General features: G+C 35.6%; 2 protein-coding genes across 33 annotated transcripts in view; one reads left to right on the top strand and one right to left on the bottom strand.

Annotated features, from left to right (window-relative positions):
* LOC141378555 (uncharacterized) overlaps positions 1-22,102 on the bottom strand; it is an 876,211-nt gene that overhangs the window by 594,756 nt on the left and 259,353 nt on the right. The window lies entirely within an intron of this gene.
* The window catches only part of ank3a (ankyrin 3a), a 189,904-nt gene that overhangs the window by 20,438 nt on the left and 147,364 nt on the right, over positions 1-22,102 (top strand). For 10 of the 32 annotated variants that reach the window (XM_073928407.1, XM_073928402.1, XM_073928392.1 and 7 more), the window contains exon 1: positions 21,076-21,599. The exons of the other annotated variants lie outside the window; for them this stretch is intronic. In XM_073928407.1, the coding sequence (XP_073784508.1) occupies positions 21,483-21,599 (117 nt within the window). In that variant the 5' untranslated portion in view covers positions 21,076-21,482. Of the gene's footprint in view, positions 1-21,075; positions 21,600-22,102 lie in introns of those variants that run through there. 32 annotated transcript variants of the gene reach the window in all.

Here is a 22,102-nt window from a genome sequence, read left to right as displayed (position 1 = left end):
TTGACATGTTGTTACAATTTAATGAATAAAGTTTGGCAAACTGTATTTATGACAGTTTTCAGTAATGAATCATGTCAGTTCTTTTAGGTGTGTAACAAGTTTTAGGAATTTATTTATGGCAAGTACAAGTATTGTTCGCTATAAATAGCAAACAATACTTTTACTTGCCACAAAACATAAAAGTATTATATTAGCATGGGAAGGAAATTATTTTAACCGTAATAAAAGTATAATAATAATAATAATAATAATAATAATAATAATAATAATAATAATAATAATAACAACAATAATAATAATAATAAAAAAATAATAATAATAATAATTATTATTATTATATTAACATGAGAAGGAAAATATTTGTACTGTACTGTATGTACTGTTCCATTCTTGTTCTCTTAAAAAATTACTAAAACCTGTAACTACACCTAAAAGAACTAACTTAATTTATTACTGAAACTGTCATAAATTAAGTTTGTCAAACTTAAATTATGTAATTGTAGTTTGCTCCTGTGGATGTAATATTGGCTAAATTATAATTATACTCAACAAAAGGAGCGGACAGAGATGTATTTAGAGTTGTATTTTGTAGAAATAATGTATCTGAAAAAAGAGGCAGGAATTAATATCAAGATCCACATAAACAGATGAGTTCTTTTAGCATCCTTTAACACTAGAAAAATTACAGTAAGTTACACCGTTTAACTGTGTTTGTTGCCTCATTACAAACAAACATGGCAAATGTCACAATATACACATTAAACTATACATGTTCGGGATGGACTTAAATAAGTTTAGTCCATATAGCCCACATATCGTATTCTGAAAACCATGTGAACAGATGAGATCATGCATGGCTGCCTGCTTCACAGAACTGCTACCTTTACCTTTGTCCTGTTTTCAAAATAAGAGTCCCACATAAATAGTAAGTACAAGAAAAGCTTAGCTAAACTTGAAAATACAGCAAACAAGTATCATTATTGTTATGGCCAATCAAACGCTGCCTGGGATGTGTGTATCAATGATGCCATGTGGATCATCAGAGCCTGTATTTTGGTCTGTTTTTCACCAGGGTTATACACTCCCAAGTCAAATGGTGTTTGAGTCTTATGGTGCTTTCATACCTGTGGACCGATTCATTTGTTCCGAAACAGGGATTAAAATGGTTACAATGTTGCTCTTTGTTCTTGGTGCGGTTCGCTTTCACACGGCAAAGTTTCTAAACAGACCAAAATAGCTTAAGTCACGTGCGAGTAAACTCTCCTCACATTGGTCAGAGTTTCATGGTTTTATTTTGCAGAGCCTTGCTCAGCTGTCAGGAGTCCTTATTTTAATTTATGACGATGAGCAATAAGATAGTATAAGCAAAAATCTGCGCTTTAATTTTGAATGGTGACACCCACAGACATCATCAAATATAGAGCAGAAGTAAGACTTTCTCATACGTAGCAGTTGGCTAGAAGTATGCATTAAAGGCTTTACATTATAGAGGGAAATAACAGATAAACTAAGACAGGTTGGTCAGTTTTCCTAACGGATAAACAGCTCTTGTTATTAGTTCAGCATGCTTTCAATTTCGCATTTGAAATAAATTTACCGGTTTTTACCGGTAGAATGACCTTTCTCCCTACTCCTAATTCTTTCTTCATAAAGCCGTTTACAGTACCCATGATACACTTTCTCACTACAATTGATCCGCTCCAGAGATCGTTTCAATCAAGCCGAGATCACCTAATTCAGGCGATCTCGGAGCGATTGTTTTGGCCCAGATCTGAGTGCAATTGCTGGATTTACATATGCCAAACGAACCACGCTAACTGGGCAAACGAGACAAGTTCCAAAACAAAAGTCTAGATGTGAAAGCACCCTTAGAGTGCTTTCATACCTGTAGATCAATTATTTTTGTTTCCGAAACAGGAATTGAAATTGTTACAATGTTTATATTTGTTCTCTGTGTGGTTCGCGTTCACACGGCAAAGTTTCTAAACGGACCAAAACAGTTAAAACAAGTCATGTGTCCGTAAACTCTCCTCACATTAGTCACAGTTCCAGGGTTTATTTTTCAAAAAAATCCAGAGTTCCAAGGATTTTGCTCAGCTGGCACGTCGTTATTTTAATTTATGATGATAAGGTATAAGCGAAATATAAGCAAAAAGGTGCAGATCATGAACCCTATCAACGTTGATCTTTCTTTCGAGCTGTCAGTGCAGAAATGAACAAAATAATAGGTCTAATACAAGATTAAAATAGGAAAAAGTTATCAGGTGGTGATTTCGGTCAATTCTTCCAATAGATAATCAGCACTCTGTAATAGTTCAGCTTTTATTTACGCATTCAACATGAAATGCACATTTGCTAGTGGGAATGACATCCCTTCCTATTCATCATTCTCTCTTCATATAGCTATTACATAGCCATAATACGCTGTGATATAGCCTGGTTCGTTGGATCATTTTGCTTTCTCACTACAATTGATTTGCTCCAGAGTCTGTTTCAATCTAGCTGAGACCACCTCATTCAGGCAATCTCGGACCGAATGATTTGGCGTGGATCCGAGCGTGATTGCTCTAGTCACATATGCCAAATGAACCACGCTAACTGAGCAAACAAGACAGGTTCTGAAACAAAGGTGTGAAAGCACCCTGACAGTGTGTCAGATCCATGTACTGAACTCTTCATATTTTGCTAGATATATCCAGATATTTATTCTTTGGTTTGGCATGTGCTTAACCATGAGAATCCCCATACTGTATTTCATCCTATGTCAATTCTCCTTTGCATAAATTAAACTCTCATGTCACTCACAGTCTGACTCTCACATCACCTCAGACCACATACACACAGGTTAAAAATGAATGAGTTTTGGTAGCTTTGTCTCTGACAATCACTGTCACCATGGAGGAATCATTAATATTCATAGATCAAGCCACAGCGAGGGTCTGGATTTGGTCTTTTCGCAGCGCTATCTGACCCTGAGAAGAGCCAGAAATACACACTCGCGCACACAGATGTGCAAACTCGCACGGCTCGCTCTAGGCTTGGGATTCATCTTCTTGGCAGGTGGAAGGACCGGGATGCTTTGAAGTCTGGCTGCACACAAACACGAAGACGCACAGACACATGCAGTCTGTCTCTCACACACACACTGGCAGCCATATTACAGGATTAGGAATGTGTGTGAGACGGGGATAAAAGGGCAAGTGTGTGAAGCGGGGACAGTCGTGCCCTGTTTTTTTTTAGCATGTAGTGTGTGTGTTTGAGTCTAGATGATATAATGTTGTTGTAGAAGGTCTGAATAGATTGAGGGTCGCTCAAGTGCTTTAAAGCTGTTAATGACTGTGTGACATGCATGCGAGTGTGTTGTGCTCTTTTCTGAGAGTGAGGGTGTTTTTTATGGTGCTCTATTTGTGTCGCCATTGGTTACTCTCCTGTGTCCGTTGCCTTGGCGACCCCAGGGCGGGGCTTCAGACTGAATATCAGCCGTCGTCTGTCTCTCCTTTGCTCTTTCGCTTCTCCTGTCTCTCTTCCTCGCACACACACACACACACACACACACACACACACACACACACACACACACACACACACACACACACACACACATACAGCTATGGAGATTATTTGACTTATTTGATCAATTTATAGTTATGTTTTTGAATAAAATGTAATTACTGCTGTTGTTTTGTAAACTATCGATAACATTTCCCAATTTCAAATGAAAATGTTGTCCTTTAAGGTATGGTTTTGTGTATTAATTAAGAGAAAAGGGCGACATGGTGGCTCAGTGGTTAGCACTGTCACCTCACAGCAAGAAGGTCGCTGGGTCAGTTGGCAGTTTGCATGTTCTCCCTGTGTTTGTGTGGGTTCCTTCGGGTGCTTCAGTTTCCCCCACAGTCCAAAGACATGTGCTATGGGTGAATTGAATAAACTAAATTGGCCGTAGTGTATATGTGTGAAATAGTGTGCATTGAGATTTTCTTGTACTGGGTTGCAGCTGATGAGCATTCGCTGTGTAAAACATATGCTGGATAAGTTGGCGGTTCATTCCGCTGTGGTAACCACTGATGAATAAAGGGACTAAGTCGAAGGAAGATGAATGAATTAAGAGAAAAGGTTTAATATTGTTAGACATATGTATTTATGTATGTATTTATATATATATATATATATATATATATATATATATATATATATATATATATATATATATATATATATATATATATAAAGAGTTGAGTCCAGAATTATTAGCCCCCTTTTTATTTTATTATTATTTTGTAAATATTTCCCAAATTATGTTTGACAGAGCAAGGACATTTTCACAATATGTCTGATAATATTTTTTCTTCTAGAAAAAGTCTTATTTGTTTTATTTCGGCTAGAATAAAAGCAGTTTTGAATTTTTTCAAAGCTATTTTTGGGACAAAATTATTAGCCCCTTTAAGCTACATTTTTTTTCCCGATAATCTACAGAACAAACCATCGTCATAGAATAACTTGCCTGATTACCCTAACCTGCCTAGCTTACCTAATTACCCAAGTTAAGCCTTTAAATGGCACTTTAAGCTGTTTAGAAGTGTCTTGAAAAATATCAAGTAAAATATTATTCACTGTCATCATGGCAAAGATAAAATAAATCAGTTATTAGAAATAGGTTTCTAAAACTATTATGCTTAGAAATGTGCTGAAACAATCTTCCCTACATTAAACAGAAATTAGGAAAAAAAATAAACGGGCGCTAATAATTCAGGGGCGCTAATAATTCTGACGTCTTCAACTGTATATAAACACACATTACCAGTCAATTTTTTTTTCTTTTATTATTTTTAATTTTATTTAATAATTTGACTAAAATTATTCAGTTCATCAAGGTGCTATTTATGTCATTTTTTTTATTGTTAAATATCTATTAAATAAATATTTATTTAGTACTTATTGTCATGGCCAGACAGAATCTGCAGACATTTATTGCTATTTTTGTGGAGAATCTTGTAAAAAAAATCTGCAGATTTATGCAGAATTATTTTGGGAGTATCATAACTAAAAACTTAGTATATGATATAAAAAATAATAGCTTTTTAACTTTTATTTAATGTTTACAATGCAAATTCATATCAACTTATTTGTAAACATAGCAAGTCTCTTATATAAAATGTCTAAAAGACAGAAAATATTACTTTACAAACTGTATTGTAAATTAATCATTTGAACACTTTCATATTAGTCAATAAAATTACTGAAAATAATTTAAAAACTGAATAAATATAAATTTACACACATTTACACTAGTAAATAAATAGACTCAATGATGGGCTGAAGATCTGTGAATTTCTGCGCATGCAGATTCCCTGTGGACTTACTTATTGTATGACGTTTCAAATGAAATGATTACTCCAGTCATTATTGCTTTTATTAATAATACTCTTAATGATAATAATAACAGGTGAAGCAGTGGCGCAGTAGATAGTGCTGTCGCCTCACAGCAAGAAAGTCGCTGGGTCGCTGATTCGAACTTGGCTCAGTTGTCGTTTCTGTGTGGAGTTTGCATGTTCCCCCTGCGTTCGTGTGGGTTTCCTCCGGGTGCTCCGGTTTCCCCCACAATCCAAACACATGCAGTACAGGTGAATTGGGTAGGCTAAATTGTCCGTAATGTGTGTGTGTGTATGCATGTGTATGTGTGGATGTTTCCCAGAGATGGGTTGCGGCTGGAAGGGCATCCGCAGCGTAAAAACGGGCTGGATAAATTGGCGGTTCATTCCACTGTGGTGACCCCGGATTAAAAAAGGGACTAAGCTGACAAGAAAATGAATTAATGAATGATAATAATAATGTTAAATATTAGAGTAAGAAGATCATGTGACTCACTGGAATATCTGGAATAAATGATTAAATTAAAATAGAAACTACATTTGAACAGTTATTTTATAGTGCAATTACATTTCATAATTTTACAATTTGTTCTGTATTTTTGATTAAATAAATGCAGCCTTGGTGAGCAGGAGAAGCTTATTTTAAAACATCTAAAAACATACTGACAGTAGTGTATATTTGTATTTGAAGGGTCTATGAAGGGTGGCATTTTACATTTTGTAAAATGTTGAGTAGCACGTTCTGTTTTTAATTTTGAGGTTTTTTTTATACACATGACAATTTCCATCCCAAAAGCTGTCCAAAACCCACCCACACCAAGAAAAACCTCAGAAATGCACACCATTTTCAGCATCTAAAGTAAAATCAAGTCATCAAGTGTGGGCAAACAGTCCAGTGTAAGTGATTGGAACAAACAAAGTAATTAGTATAAAAAGCTAACTATTTTACTTTTTACACATGCGCCTAACAGTAATATCCTAAAAATGTGTTGTTTATATAAAAATTCACAACAATAACAATTTCTCCCCTTCAAGTGGTGCTTTAACCTCAAAAAGAGCAATCTGCAGTTTGCTATCTCTTTTCAACATTAGCTGAAACTGGCTATTTCAGCGTTTTGTTTGTTTTTTTAACTCTTAAAGGTACAGAATTTGTTTATTTGTTTAGCATATAGGTAATTTAGCTGTCACAGGAAAAAAAGTACATTTAAAGTATGCCAGTACATAATTAAAAAAAAAAAATTCTCCAAGCAAGAGAATGTTGCCGACTGAAGTATCAGTACCAAATGTTTCTCAGAATCTCAGGGCAGGAAGCTGTGTGAACAAATCCACTGAAGACCATTTTGTTCACTTCAGATATAGATCAGGCTTAATGATCTATCACAGAGTTAAACTGATCCCAAACTAGCCCAACTTTGACCAGCACTCAGTCAATTGCTCACCACTGTTTTAGTCATTGCTATCAAGCTATTATACAGTATGTGTCATATACATGTTGATTAAAGTTTCATGTGAGGAAATGTAATAGAAATTGTTTTGATTAAAATTGCAATGGTTTTTACCTCTAACAATCATAATGAAACTGAAATCTTTTGTTTATGTTGGCTTTTTGGCTTTTTGTATACTGGAGAATATAGATTCTGTGTTGATTCTAATTGACATTTTGAGCGACTTTTAGATCTTGCAGAAGTTCATTGAAATATTGTAATTCTTTTGATGATCGCTCTAATATGTGCCATAATATACAATAAATTATGTATTTCTTATTCTCTATTTGATTTTTGGATTTAATCAAAGCTAAATGCTATTTTGTTGGTTTTGTAATCAAGTTTGGCAAGCACTGATGCTTTCACCTACTTGTATTGTCCTACATTATTTTTCCAATTTGAAAAGAAACTATACAAATTGCGGTAATTAGCTGAAATTGCATCAGCAGGTAGAATGTAAGCTTGATACATTGTAACTAGGGCTTTGCGATTAATTGAAATCGTATTAAAATCCTCTTAAAATCCTGTCAATTGAATATATAGTAGTTATTTTAGCGTTGCTAAACAAACCATATTAGATAGCAGGTTTGGTTTTCTGTTTGCAAGTTTTAGAAGAAACTTTGGTTGTGTTATACGTTTTGCAGCATGTTATAAATGCAACATTTGAGTGGAATAAACAGCACAAGTCTGATTTAGAATAAACTAGAAGTGGCTTTATAAAAGACTTTTCTTATTACCGAATCATTGCTTTTGCTTGCCCTGGTGTTCTTTCTGCAGGTACATCTGCGTGCACTCTTTTGTCTCTGTGCTGACTGCAGCTAGTGAAATTAATCTTCTGATCTCTTAAACTGATTAGCGATTAGCACGCTAACAGTGGCTGATTCTGCTCTGATTGCTGCTAGCGTGCATGCTAACTCAGACTCCAGCTGTCATTGAGTCACTGCCAGTGTGCTTAATTAAGCAAACTAGATTGATCTGTGACACAGCAGAACACAAGATGACAGGCTGGTGAGTCTGACTCACATTCCTGTTTAGCCATTCTTATAATTACAGCCTGAAAATATACATGACTGTGTGTGTGTGTGTGTGTGTCCATCGAAATGTTTTTTGTGGATTAGCGGCCATAACGAAAAAAACTGATTTTCAAGTTGGGACCATTAGAAATGCCACAGTACAGTGCGAATTTGAATCTGAAATATTTTCAAGAAATGACACAGAATCAAAAGCTAACAAATAAAGGAAAAGTCTGATATTTTGCCAGATTTGTACAAATTTCCCCTTAAAATAAATATATTTAGTACCAAAAACATTTAAGATGTGCATGGGTGTTTGTTTGGCGGGCATACATAAACACACACACACACAAACAGCAATGGAACAATATAGGAAATCACTTGGGCTGTTTTTGAATTCCAAGAACGCAAAGAACAGACTTGTGTTCTTGTGAAGACTGGTCTTGCCAGGTCATCTCAGAAGAATGAACTCGGGAGACCGCGAGAGCAGAGAACGCGTCTTCTGGGAAATGAGATGCTGCGTTCTTCCTGATGGTCACGTGACCTTCACGCATTTTAATGGAAATGATTTAAGCATTACAGCATTCATACAACGATTTATTGTTTTTTACTTTTTTAAATATATGTATAACATGCACAAAAACCTTTCAAATATACTTTGAACAGTACACATAAAACAGATTTTAATAAAAATTTTAGCAAATAAACAACCTTATTGTTTTTATGCCTCTATTAAGATTTTCATGGTAATGTTTACTTTTACTGTCTCATTTAGGGAAACTCCTGAAATAAATAATTTACATCTCTAAACTTTAATAATAAATCTACATAAAATGCTGAGCTTCCCACCTCCTTTACCCTGTCACAATGACTTCTGGGACTTCTCGAGTTTGCAAGTCTGCATCAGTGCGTCCTCGATATCAAGAACACATCCGGGACTTTTAGGCGTTCTCAGTTCTTGTGGTCTTGAGTTTTGGTGCACTTTGGTGATTGATGATGACATTACACGAGAACACCAGGACACAAGAACGCTAAAGAACACACACTGAGAAACAGCCTTGAACAAGATTTATTCGGGGTTTAAGTAAATTATTGAATTTTATTCTAATAACACTTCTTCAATATTTCAGAGAGTTTTTAACACCTTTTTTAAAGGAAAATGACAGTTGGTTAAAATAACACGTTTTCAATTGTTTTGATTGAAAGTCTTCTGAAATTCAAATATTTATGTTGTGTTTAAAAATGGATACACTGAAAGTCTTATCACCTATCCACGTTTTAGGAACCACAAGTAATAACTTGATTTCTAGTTGATTGTATCTTGGTATCAGAAGTGGCTTATATGAAAGGCAACGCCTCCAGATTACGCTTATTTTACTAAAATAAATATGATCATGACTTGATTTTTAATTATTTAATTAGAAGAGTAAGGTCTGACTTTGCTCAGACAAAAGTCTTGTCACTTAACACTAATAATGTACAGTATAAAATATACAGTCATGCTGCAATGGGAAAAGAATTAATATTGTGCATGACTCCCATGAGCTTGGACGACTGCATCCATACATCTCTGCAATGACTCAAATCACTTATTAATAAAGTCATCTGAAATGGCAAAGCGTTCTTGCTGGACTCCCAGAGTTCATCAAGATTCTTTGGAATGATCCTTCATCTTAACCCAAACATGCTCAATAATATTCATATCTGGTGACTGGGCTAGCCAATCCTAGAGCACATTACCCTTTTTTGCTTTTAGGAACTTTGATGTAGAGCCTGAAGGATAAGAAGAAGTGCTATCCTGCTCAAGAATTTGCCCTCTTCTTTGGTTTGTAATGTAATGGGCAGCACAAATGTCCTGATAACTCAGGCTGTTGATGTTGCCATCCACTCTGCAGATCTTTCGCACGCCCCATACTGATTTTTCATTTACCAAGCTTGACTGATTTCTGTGAGAATCTTGAGTTCATATGGCTTCCAATAGGTCTTCTTCAGTATTTGTGATGATTGGGATGCAGTTCAACAGATGATTCATTGGAAAAATCTACCATCTGCCATTTTTCCAAATGATCAACTAGAAGTCAAGTTATTATTTGTTGCTCTTACAACTGAAATCAACAACAAGACGTTTGTCTAGTAGTATATAAACATGTCTGAAAACTTATTATTATTTATTTTTTTATTTTTTTGCAAGAAAACTATTTTACTCATGTTTTACTTATTTACAAATCACAAAGACTCCATATTCAATCTTTGCATATGCTTGCTGTAGTTCTGAGAACGCTTTTGAGACTTGTGGGACATCAAATCATACTGCCATTGAATGGCGGACTATCTAGTTTTTGCATATATGTAATCAAACCTCCCTGTTGGTATCTGTGCATGTGATGTCCCAGAATTCAGAAAATTGGCTTGTAGACATTTACTGCCCGTGGTGCATCTCTGTCACTGAGATTTTTCTTTGAAGTGGTGAATATGATTGACAGTGCTAAGCTTAGTGTGCGTGCATGTGTGTGTGTGTGTGTAATGTAATACTGCTTTAGACCCCCAGTGACATATTGAACCCAAGATCTACTCCAAAACCAACCAAACACATACACACAAACTCCAAACTGGATGAGAAGTCAAATGTCAAAGTAGTCAGTGGGATTTCTGAAAGTTCTTCTGAGTTGTTCTTCTTGAGTGTTTATGAAGCATGGTCTGTGAAAAGGCACCCGTGTATGTGTGTGGATCAAGCCTGTGAAATTGACAGCTTAGAAAAACTCCTGTGCCAGCACAAGCAAACAGATGGCATACAGACCCACTGATGGGCACACACATATGGTCACACACACACACACACGCAGAAATACTGCAGACTGATATTCACAAATTCATTCTTATTTCTTTTATTTATGATATATATGGTTTATATGTGGATTTGACATGCAGAGAGAAGCTTTGTTTTCCAACCTAGGCTCATTGGAACTACGTGCCTCAGCCTACATTGTGAAATGTAGTATGTTGCTTTGGGTACATTTCTTTACTTGTTTCATATGACATCACCTTTTGCAAATCTGAAATATTGCTATTTTTTGTTAAACTAAAGTGCACAGTGTCTTTTGGTAAAATAAGCATAATTTAGAGGCTTTTGCCTTTCATATAAGCCACTTCTGATACTAAATAATCAACTAGAAGTCAAGTTATTATTTGTTGTTTCCAAAACTTGGATAGGTGACAAGACTTTTTGTGTATTCATTTTTAGACAACGCCACTGGCTTTCATGGTTTGGGACTTGTGGAGCTGCGCATCGATAGATTTGCTCTTCGGTGTTTAAACTCTCAGCAGTGAATATTAAACCACACTGAACTGAACTGAACTGAACTTCAACAGTGAACTATAATCTTCTATGTGAAGCTGCTTTAAAACAATCTAAATTGTAAAAATGCTATAGAAATAAAGATCAATTGAATTGAATTGAATTTCAATAAAAGTCTGTTCACTTGGCAGCCATATTTGCAATACCTATGTCCATTTCATCCAAGACCACATCTTATCTTTATGAATGGATGAAGAAATGCTTACAGAAATCACAATTAAATCCTATATTTCTAATCAATAACAAAATCGGAAGCGATCTGTTCTATTGTTGTTATTACTTAAGCACTAATTATGTTTACAACATTCGCAACTGCATATGCGCAGTTGTTCCGAAACTGCTTTCTGTTCTACGGCTGCTTTCATGGTAACCAGGGGACGCTGTTACAAACACTAAAAGAACAGAAGCAAAACCAGGAGACCGACACTGGAAGGACACAAAAAGGGCTGTGATTTTAATTAATTTCATATGTTAGAATCAACACAGTCACGCAGTTGCCGTAACGACCATACAAATCTGTACAGAACCCTCCTCCAGTGAATTGCCAGGCTATAAAAATTAACAATTGGCTATTTTGCCCTATTTCGACTTCCTCCTCTTTGGCAGCCAAACTGAGCATAGCAATTTTCCCCATTCAGTGTAATGAGAATGCACAGTCTTTGTATATCTGTAGTCTTTTGCAATCACATAGAAATTCAAGGTGCTGTATGTAAGTTTTTGACTCTTCTAAAGCATAAAAATGCCATAATATGTTTGCAGATATTTAAGAAACATGCCAAATGAACATTCTTGTTTTTCTTAAAAACAGTACTTAAGTCAGATATTCTCTGTTAAAAACGTGCTTTCTGTGTCAGAACGCTGTCTTTGTTTTGATTCTTTAAACCCACCCAATGTCAGTTTAGCCAATTATATTTCAGTTCTCCAGGTTGCCTTGGTGGAAAACCGCATATTTCATTCATTCATTTAGAAAGTCTCCGGTGGACAGTAGCAGACTCCAAAATGAAATGCAGATTCATAGTTCCACATGAGGTTATTAATTAGCAAATTATATAAATATTACGAATGTAAGCATCAGGTGAGCAGGCTACATTGTAACATTGTGTCCAAACAACACGCTGCATGACAAGATTTGCAGGGGTAAGCAATTTGTCTGTTTGCACAAGACGAAACACGACAGAAATTTAAATACAGCCGTTCTGAAGCACAGAATATGCACTCACTCGCAAAATGGTAAGGGTTATACTTAAATTAATACATATTAAACCTATTTAACATTATTATAAGTACATGCTGAATGATTGATATTTGCCACAGTTCTAAAGTTACATTTCAGACGGTTTATTTCATTTTCAAGATAAATAAATAAATATATTCAATGGTAATACTACAGCAGATAAATAAAATATCAATTTCAGGTTTTGGTCAGGACAAAAACTCTTTTTAGTGTGAAAAAAACTTTCCGCTATTGCATGACATTGCTTTTAGTTAGAAAACAGTTCAAATCAGCCCTTATTCTCGATATTCAGGTACAATCATGTCAATCTGGCACCCTGTGCTCGCGTGTGTTTTGATCCAGGAGTGCAATACCTAGTTCAACCACTGAGTGTCAAACTTACATAAAGCACCTTTAAGTATGTTTTTGTTGTTTCACAAAAATGTAGGCTGAGCCACAAATATCCAATGAGCCTGTGCTGGTGTTTTTAGGTATTAGTATTAGTTGCCAAATTTGTCATTCGAGTGCCTCAGGTTTTTGTCTTTTTCGTCATCTTTTACTCTATCTTTCAACAGATGCAGATTATTATGCATTGAAATAGTTAGCCTAGCTCGAACTGAGCCTAAATCTTTTACACCAATCCCCCCCCCCCTCCCCCTTCCCACCACCAAAAAAAAGTTCGTCAGTATGATCAGAGTATGACCATGCAGCTGTGGTTGTTAGTGTGATATGTTTTATATGAATTTCTATTGAAGTTGTCAATTCTTCATCGAAAGTTGTTTATAAAATATTTCATCTTGTAAACGTAGCTTCATAGGACCCTATGTGTTAAATATATTCTCAAAATGACATATTATAATAAATGTATACCATCAAAAATGTAACATCAGTAAGTAAAATGTAATAAGTTTTAACATGTATTCAGTAAGGATGCTACTGTTATGACCAATATAATGAAAAATAGCAAAACATTTTTTATGGGTGCTAATTGAACACATTGGTATTCAAATGTTGACACTGCATAGAATTCAGCTTTTCCACCACAAGGACTATATAAATATGTAGGTTACATTAAACTAATACAGTTATTTTAAATTGTAGAAATATTTCTCAATTTTGCTGTGTTTAAAGTGATAGTTCACACAATAATAATAATTCTGTTAACCTGATAAACCTGATCCATAACAGTTTGATTTGTTTGTTCTGTTGAACACAATGGGAGATGCATTAAAAAGTGTTGGAAAGTATAACTATTGACTTCCAGGAAGAGCAAATGCTATGGATGTCAATGGTTACAGGTTTTCAACATTTTTCAGTGCATCTCCTTTTGTGTTCAACAGAACAAAAAGAAACTGTTATGGAACAGGTCAAAGGTGAGTGAATAATGACAGAATATAAAATGGGATATTTATATTGTCGATATAATTGTCCTGAACATTGCAGTAATCCATATTGCCACTTTGACCTGAAAGTTAGCAAAAAGCACCATTAGCATTTGAAAGTGATGCACTTAGGTGGCATCATTGTCGTTTGCTACTGTGACACTGAAAACCAGCCATTTGCAAGAATTACAGGGTCCACTTTGCGATCGATCTGTTCCTTTTTATGTTGCATTAGTGTTTTTCGGGGATCAGCTAACTTGAACTGAAAGACGGATGCTACGGACATGGTGCCAATTACACACTCAACCCTCTGCATCTTTATTTTGTGGTTTTACATGCTCTTACTGTCATTTATGAATAATAGAAACGATTTTTTATTCAAAATCTGATCATTTTAATTGTAGGGTGTGAGGGTGTTGTGATTTTAGCATGTAACAGTGTTACTCACTGCACCCTTGTGGTGAAATAAGTTAATGCACTCTATTTAAAACATCAATCTCTCTCTCTCTCTTTGTGTGTGTGTGTGCGTGCGCGCGCAAAGTAGGCTAACTAGGCTAACATACAGAGCCAGAGAGTTAATGTCACTTGTCATTTCTCCAGAGAGAAGACGAAGCAATCGGGTGTGACCTGGATTCATTATAGAGAAACAGATCAAATCTAAAGAAAAAGTGAGAGGGGAGAATATAAGCGTGTTTTTTTTAATAAAAAATGTAGAACCTGTAGCAAGGCCTTAACCACCTCATTACTGAAACACAGAACCAGATTTTAGAAATTGTCTTGGTTTTGAAGTGGCCATCGTGTTCAGGATTTTTATTGGTTGAAAATGTAGGTCAGGTTGAAACCGTTAAACAGATCCTTTCAGCCACGTGAAATGACAGTAAATCTACATTAACAGCAGTTCTCCATTCACCTTTGACATAACGTGATCTCTAAGGGCATTATTGCAGGTGTCGAATGATTATTTTAAGTAAAGATTTTTTCATTCAATGTAATTGGCTGGTGAGATACAGAGACACGCCCCCACAAATACATTATAATCAGTTGTAGACTCTTAAATACAGCTCTAAAATATGTCAAATTTGCCTAATAATTTTCAAAGTGTGTTGTTTCCTAGTAGGAGGACCAAAGTGTAATGAGCAACATCTGTTTGTTTGTATATACTAAATACATTCAAAAGTGGCTTATAAAAACTGATTGTTTTAGATTCCTAAAGTGACCCTCTGTTAAGAGAAATTTCTTTCTTATGTTCAGTTAAGAGCATGTCTCTTTATTGTTTTTTATATATATGGCTTCAGCTTCTCTTTCAAACCACCAGAGGGCAGTAGAGAATCACTGAACACAATGCTTATATGGAGCATCTGTGAATATTGCAGTATGCGCAAAGACACGGGGAATTGATTTGCATGCATATATGCATTCATTGTGTTGTGCAACATATAAGCAATATGTTCTGTACTCCATGTACAGATGTCATTTTAAAAATGTTTTTTGGGATTTTTAGAATTTTCATGATTTGAAATGATTAGCTTTTTGCAGATCTTCAATATACAGTAGTCCTCAGTCACAGCAGCCAGGACAAAATGTTATAAGAAGGCCATCTTTGCTCTAAGTGTTCTGTGAAGGACAGAAATGTTTCATAAATGCCAAGCAGACAACACAGGGTCCAGGATAATGCTCCCGGATGTCCTGTCGACATTGACCCTGAGCCAGGGTTTACAATTAACACTTTGGCAAGTAAATTTAGCTTTGGCAAATTGCTGGCTGCTGCCTGGTGACTTTTTTGTGCTGTTCTAATTCTAGAGTGTCATGACCTGTGACAAAATGTAGTAAATGTGAAAAACTACACATTTTATAATATTTTTCTATTAAAAAGATTGATTATAAAGACATTTATATTGTTAAAAATAAATTCAAATAAATGTTATTCTTATAAACATTGTATTTATTAAAAGATCCGGAAAATGTTTCAGTTTCCACAAAAGTGTTAAGCAGACCAACCTCTTTTAAAGAGGAGGAGAATTTGCATTTAGAAACAGAATCATGGAAATGGCAATAAAAAATGGCATTTAAAAAAATGAGAATTTGTACAGTTGAAGGCAAAAATTCTTAGCTCTCCTGTGAGATTTAAATTGTTTCAAATTTCTCTGTTCTAACTAAGCTGTAAGATAGAATAAATAACTTATTTTTAATAACTAATTTCTTCTTTTAGCCTTTACTATGATATTTTATTATAGTTATTTGCAAGATACTGCACTGTAAAACCCAACAGTCAACTTCAAATTAAATGAGTGTATTTAACTCAAAATTTACTGAAAGTTATTTCTACTCATTTGAAAAAAGTTTGGAACTGTGTTGAAGGTAATGAGTTAATTAAATACGTCATTACTTTACATTAAATGGAGTAAGTTCTCAGTACTCGTATAAATTAGTTTTTTTTACTCAAATGGTTTGTAGCAATCGATGTCCTCAAACAGTTTGAGTTGCCTTAACTTATTTGGTTTTACAGTACTCAGTTGGTTTGAGTTCTCTTAATTTATTGGGTTTTTATTGTGTTCAAATTGTTTCATTTACTCAAATGTATTAAGTTCACAGTACTCATTAGAATTAGTTTTTGAACTTAAATGGTTTGTTGCAATCGGTTTCCTCAAATGGTTTGACTTACCTTAACCTTTTGGGTTTTACGGTGCAGTAATCAATCTTAAAGTGCATTAACTAGGTTAGTTAGGTTAACTAGGCAAGTTTGGTTAAATAGGCATTAGGCAAATTTGAATAGTACTGCTCTTAAAAATGATTTAGAAATGTTTAAAACTGCTTTCATTCCAGTCAAATTTCTCCAAAATACAATATATAATAGGAAACACTGTGAAAATGTCCTTGTAAAACATCACTTGGGAAATATCTGAAAAAGAATAAACATTTCACAGGAGGTCTAATCATTTTGCCTTCACCTTTACACTCTCACATATAAAAGCATGAATATACCGGGCAGTGCATTCTCATAGCAAATTTGTATCTGTACCGGTACTTCAAAGTTACAAATTGGTAAATTAACATTTCACCTTGGTACTTTTTAGGCATTGATAAGCAGTACTAATATACTGAAGACCCCTTTAGGTATAAATGTTTACCTTTTGAATAAGTACTAGTACCCAGTGACAGCTCTTATACTTTTATTTCTGAGAGGAGTGTATGTATACTGTACCTGTTTGTATGTGAGTCAATGAAAAAAGTTGCTAACCAAAACTGATTTGAACACAAAACTTTTTTATCTTGTGACCATTTTGTACGGAAGAAAGAGTAGCTCTGATGGTTCACAGTCCTTATGTCTTTGCTGTGATTTATCAGCACTTTCACACATACAGTGCATTTAAACACAATTATTTTCATTATGATTTATGATGCCATACAAATACCAATGTAGTTCCCCCCCTAAAAACCCACACATTTATTTTATTTTGTAAAATATATAAATAAAAAATATATAAAATATTTTTACACTATAAAAAAACATTTGTCCAATGGATGTCAAAGCTCTTCAAGAAACCATTTACGCCAAAAGAGAGGAGATTTCTTTTTTCACCTTTATTTTTGTTTGTATTATGATAGGACAGTGAAGAGGTGACAGAAAATAAAGTTGGAGAGTATCAGGCATCAGAAAAGGCCCGGTATTCGGACTCAAACTCAGAACGCTTGCAGCACAGTTACACTATACAGTATGTCTACGCACTGACCATTAAGCTATCTGCACCGACGAGAACCTTTATTTTCAAAAGCTTATATGATTTAAGGGGTTCAGCTTTTTTATCCAATAAGACCGGCTCATCCATTTTGACAAATATCAGTCACTGGTGCAGGTGCTCGGGTTGTGTTTCTGCTTGGGCACAACTGTAGAGGTCACTGGGTTCAACGGCTCAGCACAGATGAATCATCTGTAATTCCACCAAGGTGTGATGGGGTGGAAATGGTGTCTTTGGTGATATGGGTGTTCTGGGAATCTGCACACTGTCCCCAAGGAGAAGGAAAGCGTGACTACACAAGCTCAAACTCTCCCCTGGTGTGCCTATGAATTATGAATCAGCTTTTCAGGAATTGTTTGGACTGTAATATGCTGTGATCAGCTCTTATTGCTCTAGTAGTGCTGGCATCCTTTCAGCCAATCATTTGAGTTCTTGTGGTCTTGATGAATGGATTGATTTTGAGAATAGGGGTTCTATAGGGGTTTTTGTGTATGTTTAACATACTGCTTGTGTTTTTATACAGTGTTTTCAGACAGAGGTAGTACAGGGTTTTGGCTGTTTGCCCGGTCTGATGGGTAAATGGACCCTTTTGAGTTGTATTTGTGGCGGTAGCAGAGGATCCAGAGCAAAGGGAACTGGGCCAGGCTGACAGAGAGCCAAAACAGACCACTTACTCACTCTGACCGGTGACGAGTTGGATAAAAATAGTAACCATGTTAAGACTCTGCTTCTTAAGAACTTGACCAACCATATGTTAACCAAGGGGAATTGATTTGACTTTTTTATGCAACTGATTATAACTACATCAAATTATATACAGTAGTCAACAATCAAAGGGAAACAAACACGCTATTTTAAAATGTTCTTAGGGTAAGAATGGGTGTTGTTCAATAGCTTTACAGCTACTTCAAATGTTGACTACTATATGTATACTGTATAAATGTTATGACCAGACTAAACGGAAAAAAAACATTACTAAGGCTGGAGCAGTTTTTAAAGCCAGTCACAGGACTTCTTCTTACAAAAATGATCATTAACTCATCATTTAAACACCCTCGAGTGTCTTAACTTTAATTCTTTTGAGTTTAAAAGAAGAAAGATAGTCAATCATTTTTGGAACAGGTGGAGAGGGAGGACATTTAAAGTTTTACAATGCAGAATCTCTTTATAGACAACAAAGGAAATTATTATATTAACACTTGAAAAAGACATTTAAAATAGTTGCATAGATCCAGATTAATATGATCCATTAAAGAAATGTAAAAAATATTTGAAGTCATACTACTTAATATATTGCTAAAATAAATACCATTCAAGGTACTTTGTTAAATATGTTGTTATTTGTATATTAATACAATGCAGTACTAGGGAACCTATGGCTTGTGAACCACATACTGTATAGCTCTTTGACCAAAAATATGAGGCTCTCCAGCTGTCTATAATATTTTGCAGTATAAAAATTACAACCATCGCTAGAAATCAGTTTCCTATTGAAAACACAATTACAGTTCCCTTTTTATTATATATATATATATATATATATATATATATATATATATATATATATATATATACATAAATATATATATATATATATATATATATATTTATATTTCATATATATATATATATATATATTTACAGCAAAGCAGTAAATAAAAGAATGTTTTGACCAATGCGCATGTGATTAAACTTGTTATATGCTATATGCTTTATAGTAGTGATATATATATATTTGTTTGTGTGTGTTCAGGAATCTTCTAGAATGTTAAACTAATAATCAAAATAATGTAATACAAGCTCTTTATAAATAAATTGCATTTATTTAGTAAAAGGCGATTTTATATTTATATTTATTTGATGGCGACGCGGTGGTGCAGTAGATAGTGCTATCGCCTACAGCAAGAAGGTCGCTGGTTCGAGCCTCATCTGGGTTAGTTTGCTTTTCTGTGTGGAGTTTGCATGTTCTTCTCGCGTTCGCGTGGGTTTCCTCCAAGTGCTCTGGTTTCCCCTACAGTCCAAAGAGATGCGGTACAGGTGAATTGGCTAGGCTAAATTGTTTGTAGTGTATGAGTGTGAATGATTGTGTAGGGATTTTTCCCAGAGATGGGTTGCAGCTATAAGGGCATTCCCTGCTTAAAATATATGCTGGATAAGTTTGCGGTTCATTTCGCTGTGGCGACCCCAGATAAATAAAGAGACTAAGCCGAAAAAAGAGAAATGAATGAATGAATATTTAATTGATTTAGAATGTTTTTGTGCAAACAATTATTTTAGGTGTCTTGATTGATAAATATGATGAACATTTTGAATAATTGTTCGTACAGAATAATGACAATGACTTTTTTATGTTAATTAATTACCATTGTTTCTTATTAAGTATGAAGCTATTCGTGTATTTTGTAGAAAATGTAATGTTAAGTTTGTTGGTTCTACCATTGTTCTAGTATCATTTTGCAGGATTCCAATGAGAGAGAACCCCTGTGAAATAAGATTAAATCATGGTGCAATGGTTGTGTAAATATTCCTTAAAAACACTTATTTTTTGCTCTATTTTGAAATTTTACATCATATTCTACTGTTCTATTAATAGTAATAGTAGTCTTTCTTCAAATTGCACCCAGCTTTTAGATGCTTGAGTTTCTGTGTGTACATGATACGACCACAGTTTTATTTTCTTACCAACCCAGTCAAATGCTGGTGAAGTGACTCTCAGAGCATCTCTGGAGATGAAGTTCATACCCTCATACAATGAGACGGCAGACACTGAAAACACATTGCTCAAGATTTATAGAGTAAACAAAACCAGTGTATTCATTCACACAAAAAAATCCATCTTCATATTTAAATTGTCGTTTCAGTCCACATTACGATTTGCTTAGGTGTACAGCACACTTCAGTATATATATTTATCACTCATCCACCAATTTTCCTGACATCTTTCCTTTGTCAAGTCATTTTCACTCTACATGTTCAGCATTTTCTCTCTGTTTTTATTATTATTATTATTTATTTTTATTTTTTAAGAACAGGCAGCGTCTGAGGCAATCTTGGAGTTGCGAGGCCCCTGCTGCACTCAGGTGGCTGAAATGCAGGCGAAACCAACATGGCTGCCATCTCTCTATTCTCAGAATGTCAATGACATCAGAGCAAAGACAAGAAGCGCCTGTTAGAACCTCAATCATTTATCGCTCATCTTCATCCATCTCTCACTCTTCCCAATACCCCCTTCACCACCACACTGACTGCAGTCGTCTATAATCACAAATTCATCCCAAATTCATCCCAAAATTAAATCACACACCAAACAGTGTGTTAAGCATGTACACCTCTTTCTCCATTGTGAGCAGGTCAGCTGTTAGCATAATGGGATTGGAGTAGTAGTGGTCCCCCCCCACACCCACCAACATCAAATTATGTGTGTGTGTGAGAGAGAGAGAGAGATTGCACATGCATGAGCAAAATTGTGCGACACCCCTCCCCTACAACCACCACACACACATGCTGCTGGTGGGGGGCTCCACATATGCGCATATATTCACACTGATGCTGGTTGTCGCGGTTCAGGTAGGAGCGTTTGGGGAAGGAGAACGTGGTTTCTGTAGTAACCACCCCAGCTGCTCTCCTCCACCCCGCGCTCACTCTCTTTCTTCCTTTCTTTCTTTCTCTCGTTCAGTCGTTCACTCGTGCCTGGTGATGTTGGTGTCCCCATCCATCTCTTTCTTTCTCTCTATCTTCTGGATATGCTTCCTTGAGCAGCCAATGACAAAGCCTGGAGGAAAGGAGATGGAGTAGCTGGTGTTCTTTTCTGGACTGGAAATTCTATTCTTTTTTTGGAATCTTGGAATTCTCCTTCCGTATTCTGGACGGTTATTCTTGGTGTGTGTGTGTGTGTGTGGTTGCTGTGGGGACGTGGCTGATGCTTGATAATGGCTCATGCGGCGTCTCAGATTAAGAAGAATAAAGATGTGGATATTAATGCGCTGGAGGATGAAAAGGAAAGGAAGAGGAAGACGAGGAAACTCTCACGGGATCAGAAGAAAAAGGTACGGGTGGGAAGAGAGAGAGAGAGGGGGGGGGGGTATATACGTGCACATGTGTGTTGTTAGTGGGTTTGTGGGACGGCAACATCTCGCCTGTTACCGTGCCTCTGAGTGTATCTGTGCTGCAGTGCCAAGGTTACACTTTACATTTACAGCTTGACACATAATCTCACACACACATGTCCCATAAACAACCAGCCATGTCGATTCTGTGTGTGTGTGTATGTGTGTCTATTGAGTGTGTGTGTGTGTTGTTCTGCGTTCAGGTTAAAAATGAGAGCATCACACTGCAGCATGTTCTCAGAGATTTGACTGTGTGTGCGTGTGTGTGTGCAGACACTCGTGTATTATACATCACATACTGATTTATTGATGTTTGTTCTGGACGGAGTGATGGAATGAAGTATGCGCATGTGAACCGTCTATCATTTGGTATGGTAGAGACACACAAGGCTAAATCCACCACCACACCCAGACTCATCTTCTTCTTGTCTCTGCGGTTGCTG

Source organism: Danio rerio, chromosome 17 (assembly GCF_049306965.1).
Source record: "Danio rerio strain Tuebingen ecotype United States chromosome 17, GRCz12tu, whole genome shotgun sequence".
Taxonomy (NCBI): Eukaryota; Metazoa; Chordata; class Actinopteri; order Cypriniformes; family Danionidae; genus Danio; species Danio rerio.
Note: the sequence above shows the minus strand (reverse complement) of the source record. Positions and strands in the feature narration are given on the sequence as shown.